The following is a 17,947-nucleotide window of genomic DNA, read 5'->3' on the forward strand; positions in this document are numbered from 1 at the left end:
CATAGAAGAAGATGAGCAGATGAGCCCTTGGAGATACACAGCCCTTCTCATTTCCCCATCTCTACAATGGAGGAGAAACTGTTAAGTATAGTTTCCAGGATATTAACTAGATTATACCTGTGTGTCCACACTGATGGACTGATAGATTTTGCGGCCACATATAAATTTAGTGGGGGAATGTATGCTATAATAAATTGTTTTAAAAAAATATTTTTATTGATTTAAGGGAGGAAGGGAAAGGGAGAGATAGAAACATCAATGATGACAGAGAATCATTGACCCACTGCCTCCTGCACGCCCCCAACTGGGGATCGAGCCCGCAACCCGGGCATGTGCCCTTGACCGGAATTGAGCCCAGGACCCTTTAGTCCGCAGTCTGACGCTCTATCCACTGAGCCAAACCAGCTAGGGCTATAATCAGTTATTAATGTCTGCTCGGAATGCTGGAGTGAGGGGTGCCAATAGGCGTGCTAGATATTTACTATCTTAGAATTTATAGATATTTACCATCTATAAAATGGGTGTTAATTACAGACCAAATTTTATAGGATTGTTATCAAGATTAATGAGATAACTCATACCACATGCAGTGAGGGGAAGACACTTACCAGGGGAACCCAGTGAGTAAGTGCAGAATCAAACACTCCAAATGTATATTTTAGGAAGATTAATCCAGCCCTGGCATACAGAGTGGATATTGGGGAGGGTTCTAGAAGCATCTGCCTGACTCATGTTTTGGGTCATGTTGGTAACTGGGGATCACAGAGTATAAGCTGAGGAGTCAGCTGGCCACAAAGGGACACTGGATGGAGGTCCTGGGTGAGGCCTGGGGCTACAGGGGAGAGAAGCCCATGACTGAGCACCATGTGAAGGAAAGGATGGAGCTGGGCCTGGGCCAGCTCTGCTCTGGACCGGGCTGTGTGATCTCAGGCCATCCCTATCCTCTGGGTCAGTGTTTCTCCATCTAAATGAAATGAAATGCCTGTGTACTTGTCTGACTGCATCAAGTAAAATGACATCGCCCAATTGCAAGCATATGTTTGGAAAGGTCTAAAGCTGTTACAGTAGTAACCATGTGTGGCTATTTAGGTTTAAATTAATTAAAATTAAATAAAAAATTCATTTCCTTATTCACATTTCACTTGCTCATGCTACCTTATTGGAGAGCATGGGTTACAGAACAATCCTATCACTGCAGAAAGTTCTACTGGGTAGTGCTGATAAATTAAAAGGCAGTGTGGCATATTCAAAATGCAGGGGCTAGTAAAGAGATAGGTGTTTATCTTCCAACGCTGCCACCTGAAATATACTGAGAGGCCCTTGTGACTGCCAAGGGCAATGAGGTCTTGCTTTGGGATTTCACAGTAATGGCTCAGCTCTGGAACTAGACTGCCAGGGTTTCAATCCCTGGTTCATAATTTCCTCACAATACGAATGTGGGCAAGTCATTTAACTGTTCAGTGCTTCAGTTTCCCCATCTATAAAATGGAGGCTGATACTGCTTTCAGCTTTTTGGCTAAGATCAAGGGTATAACATGGGGACTAGTTATAGACCAAATTTCATAGGATTTTTATCAAGATTAAGTGATATAATTAATATCACGGATTTAGAATAGTATCTGGGAGAATAAGCACCTGTTAACCTGTACCTAGTATCATGGGCAGCTCTGTGGGGTGAGTGCAAGGATTTGTAAGTGTTGGTTAAGATGCTTGCAAGCTCTGGCGGGGTGGGGGGGTCACCTGGTCTGTGCTGGTGGCATGTGTATCACTGAGGACACACTGTGTGCAGGGAACTGCCCTGTGGTTTGCCTGGCCTACTGTGGACTCCCAAAGACCTTCGAGGATAATGTGACATCGGGGTGGGAGGCACATAAGGCATCCATGTCTGGCATCAGGCAATAGGGGGCCCAGTCCTAGTTAGTTCTGCCTCTGTAGAATGTGGCCTTAGACAAGTCCCTTGCCTACTCCTGGACACAATGAGGGGTTGAGCTCAGAGCACCTTTCCTGCTCTAGTTTCTGGTCTTGGGGCTTGGAGGGAGGAGAGGGTCAATGGGGGTGGGGTGGGTAGGAGAGGGCCACTTCCAGGGGCAGGATGAGTGTGCTTGGTAGGGAAGCACCCTTACCAAAGACAATACCAGGATGGCCCTGCCTCCATCAACTTTTGTAAAATTGAAAAGTCTCTGCATTCAGAAAGTCCCAACATCTTTAAAGGCCCCAAAAGGAGAAAAGTTAGGGCATCTCGGGGCTGAGGTCAATACCACCAGCCCCCAGCCTGTCCAAATAAAACAGTCTGCCCAGGATTTTCCCCAGCGTTGGGGGAGGTGAGGAGGGAGGGAGCCAGAAGACTCAGGGAATGCTTCCCCTTGTCCTGGAGTTATATCTTACCCTATTCATAGAACCTCACCCATTCTTTCCTATTCTGGGGAGGAGGAAACAGGCATAGAGAAGTGAAGCAATAGGGCCAAGGAGTGGAAGGTCAAGGCGCCAACATGAGCCTAGACTCCACCTTCATTGGAGGTGGCTTTCCTAGTGCTGGCTCTGCTTTTACCTGTCCAGGCTGGGAGCTAGGACCACCCAGATGCCAGGCCTAAGACCAAGCTCTGGATCTGGGATTGGGGTACGAAAAAATGGTAAACATACTGACCTGCTGCTCATGGCCAAACAACTGGGGGATCAGGGAGGCCTGTCCAAAAATCTGTAGAAAGAGAAGGGGAGGGTTATGGGGAGACCAAGGCTGGGGCTGGGGTTGGTTGTTCAGGCTCGGCTGCAATAGAACTTGTGGCTGGCTGGTCTAACCTCCTCCTCAGACTGGCTGTAGCCCAGGTGCTAGGAGGTCTCACTTGGCTTCCTCCAGGGATGGGAGGCTCACTCCTTCAGGGGATTTGTAATGTGCTGTTTACACATCTTTCTCTTGGTCTGGCCCCTGGCACCATGGATGCCCTGTCTGCTGCCTCTTACCTGGAAGGCATCCCCCAGGATCTGTAGTTTAGGGACAGAGCCCAGAGCCTTCTCTTCCCTGGTCAGGGCCTGCACAATCCAATGCCTGGTGGGACAAGCTCTCTCGGACAGGAATCAAGGCTGCAGAGACACAGCTTAGAGCTGACAAATCTCTGACTTTGGCTCAGGTCGCTCAAGCTTCTGGGGGTGAATGTTTGGGGGTTCAGAGGACCCTATACTAGGACAGAGCTGGGGCTAGTCAGGGGGTAATAGGAGAGATATGCTGGGGTCCCCAGCCTGGCTGATATCTGTGCCTTTTTGTGTAGCTAAAGGACAAAAATGTTCCAAGTGCCAGGGCCAGGCAGGGGTGAAGATGGGTGTGAGAGAGAGACAGACAGACCCAGAGAGAAACATGGAAATGAGACACACTAGAGTCAGAGAAAAATGTGAATGAGGTGAGAGAAAAACAGAGGGAGACAGGTACAGACAGGAAGACTGAGAGTCGAGAGAAGAGAGCATGATAGGATGGGAGAGACAGGGAGGGAAGCTGTCCATCCAGCACACACCTGCATGCCCTGTGCCCCGTACTGGGGACACTGTGGGGAACAAGCAAGGCCCTCACTTTTAGGAAGCTCTCAGTCTTAAGAGTGAGACAGATATTAAGTAAAGAAGTGAAGTAAATGTAATTCTAGATCGTGGTAAGTGCTGCCAAGAAAATGAAGCACTTTACACGAGAGGGCAGCTACTTTACACGAGAGGGCAGGCCCCTCTGAGGAGGTGACATTTGAGCCAAGACCTGAAATGCAGGGAAGAGTCAGCCGTGCAAAGATTTGAGAGGAGAGTGCTCCTGGGAGAGGGAATAGCAAATGCAGTGACCTGGGCAGGGATAAGATGTGTAAGGAGCAGAGAGGAGGCCAGTGTGGACGGAGCAGGATGAGTCACAGAGCAAACTGAGATCATGTCCCAGAGGGAGGCAGGGCCTCACGGGACCCAGTAAAGACTCTGGCTCTCACCTGGGTGTGGTGGGAGCCATGGGAGGGTTTGAGCAGGGGTATGGTGTGATCTGACTTTAGTCTTTCACTGTATATTTCTTTTTTTTATTTTTATTGATTTCAGAGAGGAAGGGAGAGGGAGAGAGAGATAAAAACATCAACGATAAAAGAGAATCATTGATTGGCTGCCTCCTGCACGCCCCATACTGGGGATTGAGCCCACAACCTGGGTATGTGCCCTGACTAGGAATCAAACCTTGATCTCCTGGTTCATAGGTCAATGCTTAACCACTGAGCCACAGTGGCCAGGCCATTGTATATGTAATTTTAAAAAATTATTGATGAGAGAGAGAGAGAGAGAGAGAGAGAGAGAGAAAGAGAAAGAGAAATATCTATTTGTTTCACTTATTGATACAGTTATAGGTTAACTCTTAAATGTGCCCTTACTGGGGATTGAACCCCAAACCTTGGCATATAGGGATGGCATTTTAACTAATTGAGTTACCTGGCCAGGACCTGACTTAAGTCTTTTAAAAGCTCTCTCTGGCCACTGAGACCACACTGGAGGTGGCAGGCATGGAGGCCAGGACAACTATTCAGGTAAGACTTGGTGGGGCCAGGATGAGGGTGGCAGAGGGTCCCATGTCTGGGATGCTGTACCCCTCCCCAAAACTGAGGTCAGTCTCCTCGGAGTCTGGGAATGACAATGCTGAGGTTGGGGGCCTGAGAAAGGTTTGGCCAGACTAGGAATAATGGAGTGTTGAGGAGTTGGGGGTTCCAAAGCCTTCTGATTCTAAGCAGTCCATTAGCCTGGGCCATGGGACGGCACACAGAGAGAAGGCTGGGTCTGCATCTGGCTGCCCTCGCTGCCTTGCTGTACCACTATTGGCCGGGGTATGCTCTCTCTGGGCCTTGTCTCCAAGTCCACTCCATGGGGGAAGCCCTCAAGCCTTGGCTAGTCCCACCTTTGCAAACTCTAAAGTACTGAACACCTGGCAAGGGCTGGGATCCAGAGGTGGGTCTGACAGCTCTGGATTCCTACCCAGCTTTGCCTCCTCCTAGCTGTGTGACCTCACCTCTCTGAGTCGCAGTATCCTCATCTTTGAAATGAGGATAAGAATAATAATGCCCCCTCTGGGGTTGGCTGTGAGGGTTCAAGGAGCTGAGAATTAAAAGTGCAGCACCGTATGCTTATTGCTGTTAGTAGTCCAGAGTGGAGAAGCAATTTGTGTGAAGTCACACAGCAAGAAGGCGATAAGCACCATGAAGGTAGCTACCCTTTGGTGGGCACTTTATGTTCATTATCTCATTGATTCCTCACGACCTGTTGAAATAGAAATTACCACCCTCTTGTGGTAAATCAGGGAACATGCTCTGGGAGGAAGCAACTTGTTCTGGGTTCCTCTAGTCAGTGACAAGATGGGACCCAAACCCAGGTCTCCAGTTCCCTAACCTCAGGGCTCCTGCGTCTACAGCCATGGTGTGGGCCCTCCCTCAGGACCCAGCTTAGGCCATGCAATGTCAGGCCCTGTGACTGCTCACCAGCCACAGGACAGTCAGTGGGACAGAGAGACACACATAGGTAGCTCCGAGAACAGACTAAACAGAAGCACAATGCAGACCACTCAACAGGGGTTGGGCGTTGATGTGTGTCCCCCTGGGTGAGAGCAGGGGCTCTGTCTGTCAAGCACACTGTCCTTCTGGCTGCCCACCACCCTCACCTGGCTGATGCAGCTGGAGTCGTTGAGGCTGTCGCTGATGGGGTTGTAGTCTTCCTCCCAGCTCGGACACTTGGAGGGCAGCAGCATGTCCACGGAATCCAGGCGGTCCAGACTCCTGGTGGGGGTGGGAAGCAGACAGGGCTCAGCTCACCCACTGTTCAGCCTGGGAAACTGAAGCTCAGAGGGGGAAAGACTAGCCAAGGTCATCAAATAGCAGAGAGAAAAATGGAGGTCACTGCCAGCCTGAGTAATGGTGGTGGTGGTGGTGGTGGTGGTGGTGGTTGGGCAGTGAGCAAGGGGAGCACTCCTCGCCTTTGGAGGCCTTGTGAAGCTGGCAGGTGCAGGAAGTACACACTTGTCATGCCCGCTGCAGCCGTGAGGTGGCAGCATAAGCTTGCGTTTGACCGTTCCAATCCTGAGGTGGCCCACACCAGCTCAATGCTACAGTCCCCTCCCTTGCAGGTCTGGGGCAATTCCAGGGGCTGGACAGAGGAGGTGGGGGCAAGACCCCACAGCATTGATCTCAGACTAGGGCTGCCCAAAGGGCCTCAGTTTCAGCAGGATGTTCAGGTGGCCTCCACCAGGTCCCTGAAGACTCACCAATTCTCTCCATGGCCCCTGTTCTTCAATCTTTCTCACATCTACCTGACCCTGCTTCTGCCCCCTCCGACCCCTCACTACTCTGGGGACAAGGTCCAAGCAGCCAATAGCTCAGGCTCTTGCTATAGACGGGCTTGAATTGGAGTCCAGCTTCCTCACTGGGTGACCCTGGACAAGTCATCACCCTTGTTTAAGCGTCAGTTTCCTCACCTATTAAGTGGGAATGACACTGTGCGTGCCTGCAGGGCTGTGACGGGGAGGATTCAGTGGTGCGGATTAAAGTGCACTGGGGCAGTAGACCCCAGAGTACAGCAAGTGCTAGCAGACGGTCCTCAGTACTATTACTGCTACCATTATTGATTGATTTCCTCTTATTCAAGGCCTCTGTCCTGGTCCTAACCACCTCTCCAACATCAGTGTCCATTGGTCATTCATAGAATTGTGGGGTCTCAGGCCTAAAAGAGGTCTTAGAGATCAGCTAGCTCAGCCCTCTCACTTAAAGATGGGGAAAATGAGGCTCAGAGAGGGACTGACCTGGGACTGGCCAGTAGTGTCCTGAATTCCCTCCAGCAGACCATTCCCTGCCTCTGTCCCAGCCAGCGAGACTCCTGGCTTCTCCCCTCACTGCCTCAGTCCTGCTGTCACCTGGCCTGTCTTTCCTCTGTCTCAGTCCTCCCAAACTACCTCCTCCATGAAGCCTGGGTCCATGCCCCCAGTAGTTGGGGAACTAGGACTAAGCTTGTTTTCTTTAACTCTTCCTAGTCTTTCTTTTGTTTGTTTCTGACTTGCTTCTGTTTTTCTTCCTCAGTGGACTTTGAATCCCCTATACCAAGTTTCACTCGTTTTGTACTCATTCGATAGACTTTCCATAACTTGCCTCTTATTCTTTTCTGTTCTAATCCCCATGGCGACTTCTGCATGTGAACGCCTCACCTCTTTCTCTAACATTTTAATTGCTGCTTTCTGTGTGCATATGTTTCATTTGTTCATACAGTGGGGCCTTGACTTACGAGTGTCCCGACTAACGAGTTTTTCGAGATACGAGCCATCTCTCGGCCGATTTTTGCTTTGAGTTGCGAGCTAAAATTCGGGTTACGAGCCAGCTTCAGATACCCCACCGCTAGTTGGCGCAGCGAACGTCACAGTGAACGCCACAACATCAGCCCAGCATCACGTGTCTCACTCGTTCACTTTATGATTTGACATACGAGTAATCTGAGTTACGAGCTCCGTCACGGAACGAATTAAACTTGTAAGTCAAGGCCCCACTGTACTTTCACGAACTCTTCCAAGTTTTAAAGCAACAGGATAAGGCTTGAATAGTGGAATTGCAGGCGGGTGATGGGACAGGTGAAGGCTGTCTATCTCTCTTTGACTTCTGGATCCTCCCTCCTTCCCAATCTTGGAGCTCACCCCAGGGGTCCATTACAGAGAGATGGGCAGAGGGGCCTCTGACCTTTCCTGGGCAGTGCTAACATAAGTGGTGACCTTGGTTCTCCTCGCCTGAAGTAAAGTGTTCCCTGGGGCAGGTCCTCTGTGAGAGTGGAATTCACCCGGGGACAGCACTCCTAAGGGCAGGGTTTACCTGGGCCAGTTACTCTAGAGAGGCTTTCCTGGTTTACCAAAGGATGAGGCTCACCTGTGGCCAGAATTTAACTGGGAGGGGAGTGGGGGCAGTTATGAGATGGTTCACCAAATGGAGGGGCTTTCTAAAATCAACTCATCCAAGTGCAAGGACCAACCTAAGGATGGGCATCTCAGGAAGGAGGCTAATGTGAAGGTGGGTTCACCTAGGGGGCTTGGATCGTTGTGGGCTCGGGTTCACCTGGATCTGAGGCAAGATTCATCTGTGGGGTTGGGCTCTCTGGGGGCAGCCGAAAGGGAGGAAGGAGAGGTTCCCAGGGATGGGGCATAACTGTGAGGGGCTCACCTAGGTGGTAAGGCTTACCTGTGAGCGGGGCTGGTAGGAAGCGTGATGAGGCTTCCCCAGGGGAAGAATTCCTGTGCGGGCAGGGCTCACCTGAAGGGGCGGAGCTCCAATGAAGCCGGGTTAACCTGTGGGTGGGGCTTCCACGGGCGGGGCCGGGGCTCAGGTGAGAGCTGAGATCTCCTGGGGCCCCACTGGACGTGATGGAGCAGAGGCTTCCTAGGGGCGGGGCTTCGGGGCAGGGCTTGCCTGGGGCGGGGCTCTAGGGGGAGGGACTGCGCGTTCACCTGCGCGGGTTGCTTTGCTCTCCCAGCGACTGCTGCGTGGCCCGCAGGTAGCTCTGGCGCCGCGCCGCAGTCTTGGGTGAGGGCTTGGGGCTGCCGCCGGAGTCGTCGCTATCCTCGTCGCCCATGGCCTTGATGTAGCTGCCGCTGCGCATGCGTCGGCAGGGGATGTGGCCCTCCGCTGTGGTGTCCGCATCGTGTGGGGACAGCAGTGCGGTGCTCCACTCGCCGCCACCGCCGCCGGGCACCTGGGGATGGGAGGAACGGCCTCAGCACAGACACTTCCAGGGAAGCCCCGGCCGCTCAGCCTCGGGCTCCCCAGCTTAGAGAGCTCAGCCTTTGGTGCTGGGCACTGCCATGGAAGCAGCCCGGGCTGGGAAGGATAGCTGGGTTCCAGAGCCGGCTCTGCCACAGCTTCTCTATGGGCCGTAGATAAGCAAGTCCCTGACCATCTACGACCTCAGAGTTCTCCATGGATCCAGGCGGGGTGCCCCAGCAAAACTGCCCAAGGATGTATGCTCACAAAGACCTCCACCGCAGCTACCTTCCTGAGTAGCCAGTGTTCCGTCACCTCCCCTGCTATCTCAGCGGGTGGCTTTTGATCCATGCCACTGCACAGATGAGAACAGCAGGCCTGAGGGAGGTCCCCAGACCCGACACCAAGAGCCCCGCCCTAGGATGGGAGAGAACGATGGCATATCAGTATGGGGGTTGCGTCCTCCAAGCCAATCACAATCCCTCATCCCACAGGTCAGTAAACTGAGGTACTGGAGAGCTGGCTTCCAGGATGGAGCAGCCGCTTGGTAAGCTGGGAAAGGGGTTTGGTTTTACCTTCTGAACCTCGGGCATCCCACCTGTGGAAGGGGTTGTGATAAGGGCAAGTGAGATCACAGCTGTGAGGCAGTCTTAGTCCACAGTGGTTACAGTGGCAGAAACCAACAGAGGGGAACCCCTCTGTCCTTCTAAGGCCAGGCTCTGCTCCAGGGCTGCACCCACAGCCTACACCCCTCGTTCATCTAATACACACATGTACACGCAGTGGATGTTCACCTCGTGATGAATGAGGATGCATATCTCAGCACTTACATGCACCTCAGTGCCAGCACAGAGTAAACAGGCCTTGCCCTGTGTACATATCTGAGAGCAAGCATACTTTCCCATACACACCCATCTCACCAAGGATGCGCCCCAGTAGCCCCTACATCATGTGTACACCCCTCAACATGTATACAACGTGAACCCGGAGCATACTCACACACCTCACATACATGCTGGCCACCATTGCATCATGGACACATCTCAACATGTGCCCAGATCACCATATCTTTCCCTCAACACATATATAGGACACACCCTCACTAGGTCTATACTTCACCATGGATGCCCAGGTATGCATATTTCCCAGTGTACACAACATATCCATTCTTCACTAGGTACACAAATGCACACTCCCCAAATCAGCATGGTTGCACAGACACCATAAATACCACATTGCCAGTGGCCAATTCCCAGCTGAGGGAGGGACGGTCTCTCTCTGGACTCCCACCCTAGGGGCTCCCTTCAGCCTTCTCAAACCCCTTTCCCTGGCTGACTACCCGGACAGTCACGAGAGCCTGTATATTTTATCCCCAAACCATTTGCTAGTCCAGCCTCCCTACCTCTATCTGTCCCTGGGAACATGGCCTTGTATATTTCTGCTCAAAATGTGTTGCAACCATAACCCCCACCCATCTCCCTCCCTGTATGTAAGCAGGCAGCGCAGCCTCAGGGCCTGCAGGCTCACCCTTTCATGGTGTTTTGGAAGCATTTTCACATGATCAGACCAACCATACCATTTTGAGAGGGAGCCAGGTCACCCAAAACTCTTATATTTCTAAACTAGGAAGTGGATTGAGAGCATTAAAAGCCTTAAATATATAAAGTACTACCTAGATTTCATTTTCTCCCTATTAAAAAAATAGCCTTTCTCCCCCTTAGTCTCACTGTCTTTGGAATTTTATATAGAATGACAAGAACTCGGGGCTTTGTCAGACTTTGATGTTCATTGGTTCAAAATGCATCTAATGTATTCCCAAAGCCTGGCCAGGCCTGCACTGGCATATCCTCCCCTCCCCCAAGGTATGCCAGCTCATTACCTACAGAAGCAGCCCCTTCCATCTTGACATGTACTTAAAATCTGCTTCCTCTAACTTCCACCCACATCTTGGGCTCTGCCATCTCCCTGCCCTTGAGAAACCTGGGGGATGTGTGGCAGCGGAGATGTCTGAGCTTTCTGCCTCTTTCCTTGAGTGTGGTGTTGGTGCACAAGTGCCTCCATAAACATTCGCGTTTGAAAGAATAAAGCTAGTCCCCCAAACTGGGTTAGGGCCTCTGCACTCCTGTAGCCCTCCATGCTTCTCCCCAGAACATCCTGCTCACATTGACATGTCTGTTCAGGTGTCTCTCTCCAAGCATCCTGACAATCGGGGCTATGTCTTATTTATTTCTAGCTCTGTTCATTTAAGTGTCCGTCTGTTCATCTACCCCTCTCTCCTTCACATTTCCCGAGTACTTCCTCTATGCCAAACCCTGTCCTGGGCCTTGGGGACATACAGCTGCACCAGATCTGGTCCCTGTCCTCCAGGAGCCCAGTCTGGTGGGAGTAGCAAGCAGGAGGCTGGTAATTAGAACATCATGCAATTGCTCCTATGAGGTGGGTAGATGGCACAGCTTCCAGATTTGTCTTCTACGGGGCAGGGACATTTCTAGTCCCCACTCAGGGCTGATCTCAGAAGGGACCTAATCGATGTCTGCTGAGAGCATGGCCAGTGGAAGGAATCCCCTTATGAGCAGGTATCACGGGTCGCCCATTTCCTAGGGGAGTACAGAGGCCTGACTAAAACAACTTTCCAAGTGAATCTGTGACCCAGTTGGACCTCACAACTGTGCCTTCCTCACATCCCTCCCCCACTCTGACCCTTGAAGGGGACTCACCTGCAGGTAGTGGTAGGCTAGACCCTGGTGGCAGGATTTGGACTTGAGCAGGCTCTTGTCCAAGGTGGCTGAGGTCTTCTGGCACACCTCGTGGGCGTGGCTGAGGGTCAGAGTGGACCAGGAGCCCCGCTTGACATAGTTGGTGTCAGTGCCCACCCCAAGGCTGGGGCAGGAGGCCGGGGGTGCGGACGGGGGTGGTGGGGCAGTCAGCTCAGTGGTATTGTTCTTGGCGGCTTTGAGCATGTGCCCGCTGATGGTGTTGTAGGCGTGCATAAAGTAACGAGGCTGGCTGCGTTCTGCCTGGCGGCCTAGTGTCATCAGCCCGGAGGCTGGCCCGCTGCTGCGGAAGGCACCGCCCTCCCCGTCCAAGTTGTCATCGGAGCTCCACCAGCCCGAGATGTTGGAGCGGCTGCGCCGTTTGGGCTCCCCAGCCTTGGCCCGCTCCTTGCTCTTGGCCCTCCGGCCCTTGCCGTCCTCCAAGCCACCTTTCTTGCTGCCATTGGCACCGATCTTGCCTGCTGTGCCCTCCATTGAGGGTGCCTTGGTGAAGAAGAGCCTCTGGACTGAGTGGACCAGGTGGCGGATGCGACCAGGACTCTCGCCCCGGGCCTTGGCCTCACCGCGGGGGAACTGGAGAGTGCTGAAGCCATCTCGGTGGATGGGCAGTTGCTTCTCAAACTGGTCCAGGAGGTTGGCGGGCAGCCGGTTGATCTTGGTGGCCTGGGCATGGCTGGGGAAGGGGCTCTCTTCTGGCACCTCGAAGTGGGAATTATAGTGGATGCGGGGGAAGGTACTGCTTGGTGGTGGCAGCTGGTTGTTGAGTGGAAAGAGACTATCCCCTGGCAAAGCATTCTGCCCAGGGAAGCGAGCCTCCCGGGCAAAGGCCTCCGTGGGCGACAGCAGGTAGGGGTTGCGGTCAGGCCCTGCAAACAGGGGCTCGTGTGGTGGGTCCAGGCTGTCGGAGAGGTGGCGGGGGCGGCTGTCACCGAGGCCTTTCATGATCTCGGCCCTTGGGGCAGGGCCGTCACCCTAGCGGGGTGCCCGGGTCGCCTCTCCCGGGCAGCGGCTATCCTGGGGAGAGAAGACAGAAAGGGGTCAGCTGGATTTGGAGGGGATAGGGTGTTGGGAAGGTTGCTCTAGGACAGTGATGGCGAACCTTTTGAGCTCGGCGTGTCAGCATTTTGAAAAACCCTAACTTAACTCTGGTGCCGTGTCACATATAGAAATTTTTTGATATTTGCAACCATAGTAAAACAAAGACATATTTTTGATATTTATTTTATATATTTAAATGCCATTTAACAAAGTAAAATCAACCAAAAAAATGAGTTCGTGTGTCACCTCTGACACATGTGTCATAGGTTCGCCATCACTGCTCTAGGAGGACCACATGAGTGTGAACCTGGGCCCCTGGCCACCTCCCCCAGCCTCAGACATTGTCTCCTGGAGCTGCCCAGTGAGGCTGAGCTCCAGCTGCCCACAGTGGTCACTTGCTTGATAATGCTCCCTTCTTCTTCTTTTTTTAATCCTCACCTGAGGATTTTTAAAAATATTGATTTTTAGAGAGAGAGGAAGGGAGAGAGGGGGAAACATCAATGTGAGAGAAAAATCAATCGGTTGCCTACTGTGTGCACCCTGACTGGGGATCAAACCTGAAACCTAGATATGTGCCCTGACCAGGAATCGCACCTGCAGCCTTTAGGTGTATGGGATGATGCTTCAACCAACTGGGAATCAAGTTTGCAACTCAGGCATGTGCCCTGAGCCACCCGGCCAAGGCTGATAACGCTCCTTCCATTGGCTGCCTCTTCTTCCCTGCCTTACGTTCCCCTCCCACACTGAGCTGTCTACTCCTAAATGAAGTACTTGCACTTGGATCCTTGTCTTGGGCATGCGTCTGGGGAACCCCAACTCTGACAGTCCCCGAGTCACAGTGATTCTGCCTTGGTTATGTTTCCTGATGGCACCCCCTCTCTGTATGCTCTGCTTCTGTCACTCCCACACTGGGGTCCAGGAAACTTCCTTTTCTCCAATACCTTGTTCATCTTTTGAGTTAGAAACTTAATTCACTTATTGTCTGACTTTCTTATACCTAACAAATGTGTCATTGGAAAGGCAAGTACCCATTTGGCTGCATCTCATAGAGTTCATCTCCCCACAGATTTTTTCCTCCCTTAAAAAAGAGTTAAGGTGAAATTCACATAACATATTAAAGTGTACAGTTCAGTGACATTTAGTACATTCACAGTGCTGTGTATCTAGTTCTAAAACATGTTCTTAACCCCAAAAGAAAACGCTATACCAAGTAAGCAATTACTCCCTGTTCCTTCTCCTTCCAGCCCCTGGCAACCACTAATCTGCTTTCTGTTTCTATGGATTTACCTATTTCCCATGGGTCTTATTTTTATTGTGATAAAATACAGAACACAAAATTTGCCACTTTAACCATCTGTAAGTGTACAGTTCAGTGGCATTAATTACATTCACAATGTTGTACAACTACCATTACCAATGTCCAAACTTTGTTAATCAGCCCAAAGAGAAATTCTATAACCATTAAGCAATAACTCCTTATTCTCTGCCCTCCCCGAGTCTCTGGTGATTTTTAATCTACTTTCTATCTCAATTAATTTGCCCAGTCTAGATATCACATAAGTGGAATCATATAACACTTGTCCTTTTGTTTAAAATTTTTTTTCTTTTAAAAAATTAATTTATTTAGAGAGAGAGAGAGGAAAAGAGGAATTTGTTGTTCCACTTATTTATGTCTTCACTGGTTTCTTCTTGTATGTGCCCTGATTGGGGATCGAACCCGCAATCTTGGCGTATCGGGATGATGCTCTAATCAACTGAGTTACCCGGCCAGGGACACTTGTCCTTTTGTATCTGGCTTATTTCACTAAGCATACTGTGTTCAAGATTCATCCATATTGTAGCATATATATCAGAAATTCATTTCTTTTTATGGTTGATTAATATTCCATAGTGTGTATATGCCACATTTTGTTTGTCCATTCATCTACTGATGGGCATGTGGGTTGTTTCCACCTTTTGGTTTATGAATAATGCTATAGCGAACAATGCATACAAGTATCTGTGTGAGTCCCTGCTTTTGATTCTTTTGGGTATATACCTTGGGGTAGAATTGCTGGGTCATATGGTAATTCTGTGTTTAATTTTTTGAGGAACTGTCAAACTGTTTTCCACAGTGGTTGTGCCATTTTATATCCCACCAGCAATGTGTGGGGTTCCAATTTCTCCACATACTCACCGATACTTGTTGTTGTTTTTGAATATGTTCTTATTGATTTTAGAAAGAGAAGAAAGGCGAGGGAGAGAGAGATACAAACATCAATGATGAGAGAGAATCATTAATTAACTGCCTCCTGCATGTCCCCTACAGGGGATCAAGCCTATAACCTGGGCATGTGCTCTGACAGGGAATCAAACTGTGATCTCTTGGTTCATGGGTCACACCCAACCACTGAGCAACACCGGCTGGGCCCAACACTTGTTCTTTTCTTTTTTAAATATATCCGTTCTAGTAGGTATGGACTGGTATCTCACTGTGGATTTGATTTGCATTTACCTGATAACTAATGATACTAAGCATCTTTTCATGGGCTTATTGGCCATTTGTATACCTCCTTTGGAGAAATGTATATTAAGTCCTTCATTCATTTAAAAAAATTATATTATTTATTATTTTTTAAATCCTCACCCAAGGATATTTTTTCATTGATTTTTAGAGAGAGTGAAAGAGGGAAAACAGAAAGAAATATTGATGTGAGAGAAACACATCAATTGGTTGCCTCCTGCACATGCCCTCAACCGGACTCGAACCTGGGACCCTTCTGTCCTCAGGCTGATGCTCTGTCCACTGAGCCAAACTGGCTAGGGCCCTTTATTCATTTTTAATTTGGTGTTCTGTCATTTTTGGTGGTGTTGTAGGATTTCTTTATACATTCTATATATTAAGTCCTTATCAGATACGTGATTTGCAAGTATTTTCTCCCATTCTGTCCCTATAGGCTTTTAATAGGTCATGTTTTTTAACTTTTCTGGAACAGCTACTCACTCTTTCCTTCCTCATTAGCACTGATGGCCTCATTAACACTGATGCAGCCACCCAGCATCCCCTGGCCTGTCAGCTCCACAAAGAACACGAGTCCATGTTCCCATAACCTCCTTGTGGGAAAGAGCTGGTTCTTCTCATCTGAGGGGCAGAGGAATGAGAAAGGATCTGGAGATGGGCAGGCAGTGGGTATTGCCCAGGTCTCCCCTTCAGACTGAGGCACTCAGATCTCCAGTTGCTCCTGGCTGCTGATATTGCATAGCTGGGTACCAGCAGGACTTGCTCTCAGCCAAAGGGAGATGCCTCACCAAGGTCCTGCTCCTTCCCCAGGGACAGCCTGAGTCCAGTATCTGGTTGATGTGTGGGCACCAAGGCCTGGCTGTCTTGGCCAATTCAGAACAACCCTAAGGGCTGTCCCAGCTCCAGAGCTCCCCCTGGGATTAGCTGAGGCCCTTGTTGTACCTGCATTTCCCTTCAACTCCTCCCTCTGCCCAATCCTGCAACCCTCACCTGTCACAGATGTTTCCCAGAGACTTCCCCATGCAAACCTCAGGGTGTTTCCTGGCCCTAAAATAGGACATAACTGAATTCTACTTCTTTCCCTCCTTGCCCTGGGACATTTGGCGATGTAATTACTGCTTCTAAACCTCAGTTTCCTCTTCTATAACATGAGGTGATGACTTTTCCTTTTTGAGGTTATGATAAGGATTAATTGTGGTGTCCTGTAGAGAGCCACTGGCATCTAGGTGCTTGGTAACTAAATATCAGTCACTCTTTCCTCATCACCTCGCAGTGCTTCCTGGGGACAGGTCAAGTCTTCCAGGGGAGGGATACTGCACCGCATGGTGGAAAGTGCACACAGTTGGATCTGGATTCAAATCCTGACGCTGCTCTTTACTTGCTGTGGCCTCAGACTGGTCCCTCTCTCTGGCCTCACAGTCCATCTCTAAGCAGTAGGGGGTTTGAGTGAAGGTCGTTTGGACATCCCGTCACACTGATCCCCTCTGAGCTTTCTTGGTCAGGGTTCCTGAAACCCTGGGTGTCAGTCCCTCAGCCACCCAACACCCAGGGGTGATGGGAACCTTCCCTTGGGGAGGTCTTAAAATAGGCAGGCCTTGGCCTTGCAGGGAAAGCAGTTGGCTGCCTCGGCTCCCTTTGTCTCTGAGCTATAGTTAGGCCCATCCGGGTGCCCATAATTACCTCTCATTAATATAAGCCTCATTGCCCTCATGGAAATGTGGAGAAACCAGTGAAGCTGCTGCCTCCCTGGGAGCCCTTGCTGCTCCATGGTGCCTCTGTGTCAGCAGCCGCCACTCTCATCTGCACAGTGGGGCCTCCTTGCCCTATCCCAGCTCATCCTGGAGCCAGAGTTGCCCTGTGAGCATGGGAGAGCCAATCAGGGACAAGGCTAGGGACAGAACCCAGCATGAACCAAAACCCGTCTGATTGTGTTCTCTCCCTAATTTAGAACCTTCGGTGGATTTTCTTCCCTCCTCAGTCCAAACTCCTTGGTATGACTGTCAAGACCCCCAAACTGATTGAACGCAACCCCCTTTTCAGACATTACCAATCCAATTTGTCTTCTTCACAGCCCCTCCCTTTAATCAGCCCAGATGTCTTATGATTTCCTACTCATATCTTTTGTAGTTGGTGCTACTAGAAAGGCTGGTTTTGTCTACGGCTGCATTAACAGAGATAGAGAGTCCAAATGAAGGGAGAGAGGATAGTCCTGTATAATGTTGACTGCTGTTGTTAAGAGAAAGACAGACAACTAGAGTGGGGCGTGGGAGGGTGAGCTGAGTGATGAAAGGCTGGAAATGATGTGGGTGGAATGGCCAAACATTCTAGTATGTTCACAGCAGTCCCTGGAGGACACAGCCACTGCATAGGCCTCTGAAGGATGAAATGTGGAAAGGAAAGGATGGGCTCGCTGGGGCCTCCACAGCCTTGGTGCTGCCTGGGATAGGGGAAGGGGTAGAGGTAGAGAGGGGCAGGTGTGACTTCATCTCTGGGTACCCATCCCATTTTCCTCCCACATCTCTTGCCACACCTGCTCCATTGCTTGCTGGCTTCTCCTCCTCTGACCTCTAAACGCTAGAGGAACTGTGTGCTCGGCTTCTCTCTACACTCTTTCCGGCTGATCTCATCCAGACTCGTGGCTTAAACACCACCTATACCTGACAACTCCTAAATTTACATCTTCCGCTCTCTCTCTCTCTCTCTCTCTCTCTCAAATACCCGACGCGTATCTCTAACTGCCTCCTTGACATCTTGCGCTGGTGTCTGGCAGGTCCAAAATCAAATGCCTGTTCTCCTGCCTACTCTGACCTGTTCCCCCTACAATTTTCCCAGCTCAGCTCATGATGACATCATCCTCCTGCTTGCTCAGGTCAGAAACTTTGGACTCATCCCTGACTCCTCCTTCTCTCACCCCCACA

General features: G+C 50.5%; 1 protein-coding gene across 5 annotated transcripts in view; it reads right to left on the reverse strand.

Annotated features, from left to right (window-relative positions):
• DLGAP4 (discs, large (Drosophila) homolog-associated protein 4) overlaps nt 1-17,947 on the reverse strand; it is a 122,524-nt gene that overhangs the window by 62,535 nt on the left and 42,042 nt on the right. For all 5 annotated transcript variants that reach the window (XM_005868480.2, XM_005868477.2, XM_014541425.1 and 2 more), the window contains exons 2-5: nt 11,435-12,505; nt 8,465-8,709; nt 5,651-5,765; nt 2,645-2,695 (exon numbers count right to left, since the gene is read on the reverse strand). In XM_005868480.2, coding sequence (XP_005868542.1) covers nt 2,645-2,695; nt 5,651-5,765; nt 8,465-8,709; nt 11,435-12,433 — 1,410 coding nt within the window. In that variant the 5' untranslated portion in view covers nt 12,434-12,505. The remainder of the gene's footprint in view (nt 1-2,644; nt 2,696-5,650; nt 5,766-8,464; nt 8,710-11,434; nt 12,506-17,947) is intronic.

This window comes from Myotis brandtii, unplaced genomic scaffold (assembly GCF_000412655.1).
Source record: "Myotis brandtii unplaced genomic scaffold, ASM41265v1 scaffold27, whole genome shotgun sequence".
NCBI classification, from domain to species: domain Eukaryota; kingdom Metazoa; phylum Chordata; class Mammalia; order Chiroptera; family Vespertilionidae; genus Myotis; species Myotis brandtii.